The sequence below is a fragment of the Mirounga angustirostris genome, unplaced genomic scaffold, assembly GCF_029215605.1.
Source record: "Mirounga angustirostris isolate CCGP_5_RB_7025 unplaced genomic scaffold, mMirAng1.0.hap1 SCAF_14, whole genome shotgun sequence".
Taxonomy (NCBI): Eukaryota; Metazoa; Chordata; class Mammalia; order Carnivora; family Phocidae; genus Mirounga; species Mirounga angustirostris.
Genome location: NW_026991722.1, coordinates 65,001,154 through 65,008,272, shown reverse-complemented (window position 1 = coordinate 65,008,272; position 7,119 = coordinate 65,001,154). Strand labels below are relative to the sequence as shown.

The 7,119-nt window shown below is 61.9% G+C and overlaps 1 protein-coding gene across 1 annotated transcript; it reads left to right on the top strand.

The window, feature by feature from the left end:
- The first annotated feature begins 1,414 nt into the window (after positions 1–1,414).
- On the top strand, positions 1,415–6,355 carry LOC123852430 (RIMS-binding protein 3A-like). Its single transcript, XM_045886458.1, has one exon. The coding sequence runs from the start codon at positions 1,415–1,417 to the stop codon at positions 6,353–6,355; it is 4,941 nt and encodes a 1,646-aa protein (XP_045742414.1).
- The last annotated feature ends 764 nt before the right edge of the window (positions 6,356–7,119 follow it).

Here is a 7,119-nt window from a genome sequence, read left to right as displayed (position 1 = left end):
ATGCATGCTCAGAGAGGTCAGGGAACTCCAGGAGGTCACACAGCACAGAAGGGGGCTGCATTATTAGCCCATTTTACAGATGAGGACATGGAAGTGGCACAAGAAGCTGAAGGACTGTTTGACTCCAAAGCACACCAACCCTAACCATCTGGCCACATGGCCCCTTGGAGAGCCATGGAAAGTTCTCTGACCTTGCTACCCTCAGGGAGATGGTGTCAGGAAACAGCTGGGCCCATAAACATCTGTGCCCTTACCTTTTGGAGAAGCAGGAAGCCCTGAGCACTCATGGGCCAGACAAAGGGTGGGCTGGGCACCTATGGCATCCCCATTCTCTCACCTCCCTCCCGGGCTAGCTCCCCATTCTGGGTTCTACTTGATTCTCTCTCCTTCTACAGAGGCAAAGTGTGAGACCCTCCCCTGAGAGAAAGACTGAGGAGTGGTCTTCACAGCTGCAACCCTAAGATTGGGCAAATGGAGTCAGAGTGCCCACGGACTCTGGAGGCAGAATTTTCCAGGTTTGACTCCCCACTAAGCTACTTCTGGGTAGTGTGACCATGAAGAGGTCCTTATCTCTCAGAGTGTCCTTGCAAGATGATCATAACAATGAACCAAGAAAACAGGCCAGGGCTTTGGTTCTCCAAGGTGGCCTTCTCCTTTTATCTCAGCTGGCATCATGCCCAGACTATGTGCCTAAGACTTCTCATCTATGTAAAAAAAAAAAAAAAAAAGACGTCTCATCTGTAAAATGGGCATAGTAAGTTTGAATAGATAATGCATGCAAGTGCCCAGCTCCTCAGGGGTCCTTAGAAGGGTAGGCACCTTGGGGGTGCAGACACCAGATGCACCCTCCCCTAGTAGGTGTTCAGGGCTCACCTCCAAGTTTGGGGGTATTCTGTTGTGGTTCCCAGACACTTAGGCCAAACAGGCCACCGGAACCCGTGGCAGGGCCAGGCGGGATCTGCTCACACCCCATCCTGACCTTGATCCACACGTGGAGCTCCTCCCTCCAGGTCCAGAGCCGTGGCGGGGGCTTGCCCCGGTACAAGTTGGCCTGAAAGGTATTGTACAGTGCCTGGGAGAATATCCGCGGTGAGTCACAAAGGACATGACACCAGAAACAGGGAAGGGCCTGGGATCAGAGAGACCCCCGGGCATCCCAGAAAGGACATGGGCTGCGTTGAGCAAGGGTGTCTGGAGCCCAGCCCCCGCGTAGGCAGCCAGGAGAGGAGCTCAAGCTAGTGCAACCGCGGCAGAGGTGGGGGAAGGCTCTCAGAGGCGGAAGGGGCGCGCGGAGACCCCCCCGGGGGCGCCGGAAGGGGCGCGCGGGGCGGTTGGCCGCACCGGGGGCGGTGGCCGTTGGCTAGCAGCGGCCTGGGCCAGGCGAGGTCAGGCGTCTGGCCGGGCCGTGGCCACCATGACCAAAGACTCGCCCAGCCCTTCGGGCGGCGGCCGCGCGACACCCAAGAAGCCGGGTAGTCCGGGTCCGTCGGCGGCGGTGCTGGAGGAGCAAAGGCGGGAGCTGGAGAAGCTGCGGGCGGAGCTGGAGAGTGAGCGGGCGCGCGGGCGGGCGGAGAGGCAGCGCTTCGCGTCGCAGTCGCGCCAGCTGCGGGAGGCGGCCGAGCGGGAGCGGCAGCAGCTGGTGAACCATCTGCGCTCCAAGTGGGAGGCTCAGCGCGGCCGGGAGCTGCGGCAGCTGCAGGAGGACGTGCTGCGGGAGCGGGAGGCCGAGATCCGGCAGCTGCTGCGCTGGAAGGAGGCCGAGATGCGGCAGCTGCGGCAGCTGCTGCACCGCGAGCGCGACGGCGTCATGCGCCAGGCCCGGGAGCTGCAGCGCCAGCTGGCCGAGGAGTTGGTGAACCGTGGCTACTGTGGCCGCGCGGGAGCGCCCGAGGTCGCTGCTGCTCAGTGCCGCTGCCGCCTGCAGGAAGTGCTGGCACAGCTTCGCTGGGAAACCGACGGCGAGCAGGCTTCGCGCATCCGACACCTGCAGGCGGCGCTCGACGTGGAGCGCCAGCTCTTCCTCAAGTACATCCTAGAGCACTTCCGCTGGCATCCCGCTTTGCCCGGCTCCCCCGACCCCCAAGCCGTGTACTCTTCGGAAGGGCCGCTCCCCCATTCCGCCGACGACTCACGCGGGCCCCCAAAGTCCGTCTGTAGACTCGAATCCCTGAATGCTGACAGCCTGAGCGCTGGCGTCCACCTGCGCTCCCGCTCCCGCTCCCTGGACGTGGTGCGGCCCGGGCGCTCCACCTCCCCGAACAGCCTGCTCCACACGCGCGCCAGCTCTCTCGACTCCTTGGCACCAGCGCGTTGCCGCTCGCTCGACAGCACCCTCATTTGCCCCAAGGCCCCCGAATCCGAGGAGCGGGCCTCCTCGCCGGACGCTTCCATCTTAGGCTCCCCGAGTCCCCCGCCGCCGCCGCCGCCGCCACCGCCATCGGAGCCCAGGAGACCCAGCGATCCGCCAGAAGACTCCGGGAGCCAGCCCTACGAAGCCCTCATCCCCTCGCCGCCGGGTCTGGACTACCAGGAGCTGGTGAAGCAGAACTCGGAACTGTCCCAGGCGTTGCAGGCGCTAGCGCGCCGCTGCTCTGGCCTGCGAGAGGAGAACGCGCAGCTGCGGCGCGCAGGCTTCCAGGACAAGTCCGACGAGAAGATGAAGCGGCTCAAGGTGAAGCACGCGAAGCTTACAGGCCTCGCGCGGCGCCTAGAGGACAGAGCCCGAAAGCTGCAAGAAACCAACCTGCGGGCTGTGAGCGCGCCTGTGCCGGGCGAGAGCCGCGCTGGCCTGGACCTGTGCCAGGCCTTTTCCCGCCAGCGCGCCCGGGACTTGTCCGAGCAGGCGAGCGCGCTGCTGGCCAAGGACAAGCAGATCGAAGAGCTGCGGCAGGAGTGCCACTTGCTGCAGGCGCGCGTCGCCTCGGGCTTCGGCAGCGTCCCGCACGCTGGCGGGGGTGCCGCCCAAGCCCAAGCCCAGTGGCTCAACATCAGCGAGTTGGACCGGCTGCAGCGCGAGTCCCAGCGGGAGGTGCTGCGCCTGCAGAGACAGTTGACGCGGCAGCAGGCCGCGGGCAGCGCCCGAGCGGAGGCGGACAGCCAGAGCGCGCCAGGCGAGGAGGCGCGGCGCCAGGTGCAGGCCCTGGAGCTCGAGCTGGGTGCGCGGCGGCGGGAGTGCGAGGAGCTGGGCGCCCAGGCGGCAGCGGCGCGGCGGCGCGGCGACGAGGCTGAGGCGCAGCTGCAGGCGGCGCTCCGCGAGGGAGCGTGGCTGGCCCGGGAGAACGCGCGGTTGCAGGCCCAGGCCGGCTGGACGCGGAACGCCGAGAACGACGATGTGCGCGGGCAGCTGGGCCGCGCGTGCCAGGAGCGCGACGCCGCCGGCATGCTGGCCGAGCAGCTGCTGCAGCAGGCGGCGCGCGGGCAGGACAGGCAGCAGCAGCTGCACCACGACCTGCAGAAGGCCCTGCACGATCTGCAGGCTGCTCGGGAGGAGATGCTAGCGCTGCAGTGTCAGCCTGCTCACCCTCCCCAGGAACCCCAGGAGGCCCCCCAAGTCCCCGGGTCTCAAGTTAGAGCTAGCGAAAGGACCGAGCTCCAGCCGGAGCCTGTAGGCCAAGCATCTTCACAGCCCAGCAGAGACAAACGGGAGAATCAGGAAGCTTCTCAGCCGGAAAGTCCAGTTGCCATCGGCGAGCCAGCCAGTGCCCCTCAAGTGCCTGACAGAGTCCTCCCAGCCAGTCGACCTCTGGACTCCAGGTACCAGGCCAAGAAAACTAGCTCCCAGTCGAACTCTTCCTCTGAGGTGGAGTCCATGTGGGCCACCGTGCCCTCTTGTCCTACTCTGGACATGGACACAGCCAGCGAGGTGGAGGATCTGGAGCCTGACGGTGTGTACTCCACCTTGGAAGTGGGGAGCTCAGAGGCCCCCCTGGCCCCCAAGGTCAAGATCTTTCTGGCTCGGTATAGCTACAATCCTTTTAAGGGGCCTAATGAGCACCCTGAGAGTGAGCTACCCCTCACAGCTGGGGATTATGTGTATGTCTTTGGGGACATGGATGAAGATGGCTTTTATGAAGGGGAGCTTGAGGACGGCCGACGAGGGCTAGTGCCCTCCAACCTGGTGGAACAGGTTGCAGACAGTGACATCCTGGACTGCCCGCCCCTCAGATCCCCTGACTTTGGCCCCACTCAGCTCCCACCTGGACAGGGCAAGTGTTTGAAGGAAGACACTGGCCACGGCTTCTTGCCTGGGAAAGTCCAGGGAGCTATGGACAAGGGGCCGTGCCAGATAGCGGGAGCAGGCTCCAAGGCAGAAGTGGCCACGGAGATCTCAGGTGCCAAGACAGAAGACAGCTGGCTCGGTGCGCTGCAGTGTGTGAAGGAGAAGGGCTTCTCCAGACCCCTTCTAGGGGCCAGAGGGGCTCTTTGCACGGCCCCCATGCAACTACACCTGCAAAGTGTTGCAGCCACATCGGCCAAGATTGCCTGGGTCTACAGCAGCAGCCACCTCCATGTGGTGTATCTCAATGGCCAGGAGCACGCCCTGACCCCCGCGGGTGTGAGCTGCTACACCTTCCACGGCCTGCATCCTGGCACGCGGTACCAGGCCCGCGTGAAGGTGCAGCTGCCGTGGGATTCCCTGCAGGTGCCCTGGGAAACGTCCTCTACCCTCACCTTCGACACACCCCTGGCAGGACCCCCTGACCCTCCACTGGATGTGCTGGTGGAGCGCCATGCCTCCCCGGGCCTCCTGGTGGTCAGCTGGCTCCCTGTAACCATTGACTCTGCTGGGTCCTCCAATGGAGTCCAGGTCACGGGTTACGCGGTATATGCTGATGGGCTCAAGGTTGCGGAGGTCGCTGATGCCACTGCTGGGAGCACCCTGTTGGAATATTCCCAGCTCCAGCTGCCCCTGATGTGCCAGAATGTCTCCGTGAGAACCATGTCGCTTTGTGGTGAGTCCCTGGATTCGGTGCCAGCCCAGATCCCTCAGGACTGTTTCACCTGGCACCAATTGCCAGGGACTTCTTCCTTTAGCTACCCCTGTGGTGACCCATCTACCTGCAGGGTCACTGTCCCCGTCTGTTCTCAGAGGCTGGCACTGGCTCCCCTGAGTGCCACAACCAGCCCCCACACTCCTGGAAGCTGTGGAGAGCCCCAGGCCGAGTTTCTAGAGGCCTTCCCTGAAGAACCCCCAAGGAGGCAATCCCCAATGTCCAAAGTGAGTCCAGAAAGAGAATGTGCAAGTGCAGGGTGTAGCAGCCAAGCCCAGGGGCCTACTGACGCCCGGGAGGTCTACAGAAAGGCCCTGCTCTTTCAGCAGAGCTCCCCCAACCACGCACCCCCTCTGCCCAGTGGCCAGTCAAGGGGAGAAGACCGCTACTGGCACATGGGCCCCAGACAAAGCCCTGCTTCGGGAGTCATCCATCTGTTTCCGGAGCGCAGGCTCAACAAAGAACCTTATCAGGGAAAGGCTGCCCTTGAGAAGGTCCTTAGGCAAAAGCAAGATACCCAAGTGCTGGTCCCTCCCCGGCTGGACACCAGCCAACCGTCTGTGTCCCACTTCCATTACACTTTGCAGCAGGAGGAGGCAGTGTGCTTTAGTCCATGGGGCACAAAGAGGCGAGCGCAGAGAAAGGAGTTTAGGACCCAGAATGGGAGAGCTCAGGCTCTGGGGGGCAAGAGAATGTGCCAGCTCCCAGAGTCCAGCCCTGCACTTTGTCCAGCTCCATCCAGCAAAGTCATTAAGATGCCCAAGGGTGGCCCGTCGCCACTGGGGACAGGGGTGGACACTCTGGTCAGGGTCTTTGTGGCCCTCTTTGATTACGACCCTCTGGTGATGTCTGCCAACCCCGAGGTTGCAGAGGAGAAGCTGGCCTTCCAGAAAGGGCAGTTGCTGAGAGTGTGGGGCTCTCAGGACCCCTGTGGCTTCTACCATGGCGAATGCAATGGGCAAGTGGGCAACATACCTGGGCACCTGGTGGCTGAGGTGAAGGTGGACACAGAGCAGGTCGGTGGGAGGTGGCATTTGCCAGTGCAAGGGTACCTGCCCCCTGTGGCCCACTTCGATGATTTTGGGGGCCTCACCAGCCCCCAGGGCTCCTTTCCTATGCCCCAAGGAAACCCCAGGATGTCACTGCTGTGGACTCCAACAACCATGATGGCAGCTTTGGACTATGACCCCAAGGATGGGCGAGCAGGAGGCCAGGCGAAGGACAAGCTGTCACTGAGGGCAGGGGATGTGGTCACGGTCTACGGGCCTGTGGATGACAAGGGATTCTATTATGGGGAGTCAGGTGGTCACAGGGGCCTGGTCCCAGCCCACCTGCTGGATCACCTTTCCCTCCATGGAGAGTGAGCAAGGCTCCCGCCAGTGTGGTGGCCCCTGGCCACGCACATCCCGCCCAAGGAGAAGCAAGCACTGGGACCCTACCTGCAGCACCCCTCCTCACCTCCGTGAGCAGCACTTGCTCCAAGCGTCACTGTGGCAAACTGACGGCAGTCCCCGGGTGTCCCCTAGCCTCTGAGAGGAGCAGGGCTTAAGTCTGAACTGAGCTGTTGCCCCAAAGAAAACAGAACAAGCAGCCCGTGAGAGTCCGACAGGCCATTTTGGAGTTGTCAGTGACCATGACGATGTTTGGAGAAGTGCCTTTTTCTGTGCTCAGTATGCATTTTCTCTAGGAGTTTCTTTAGGAGTTTCCTCATCCATTGCCTTGTATGAAAGTCTCAAGAAAAGCCTGCCTCTTTAAAAAAAAAAAAAAAAAAAAGTGACCAGAATGTTATTTTTCTATCTTTTGTTCAACCCCTCATTAAAATGTTCATAGAAAAAAGAAAAATAATACTTTAGAAGTAAAAGCACAACCAGGAGAAACACAAACATGCCTGTCCCCCTCCCCCTTCTGTCTAGGGATCCTGCAATGACGGCAGACATGCGTTCTCAGCTGGGGAGGGCACCTCCTTCCTCTTTAGGGGGGCTCAGCTTAGGATCTTCCAGCAGGGCTACCAAGGGGTCGGCCAAGAGCCAGGGTAGAAGAAGCAGGGCCCCACAGGCTCGGTGAGGTTGATGTTCCCCACAGGTTTCCCTGTACATGGCCTGTGTCCCTGGGTGTCAGCCTTTGTGGA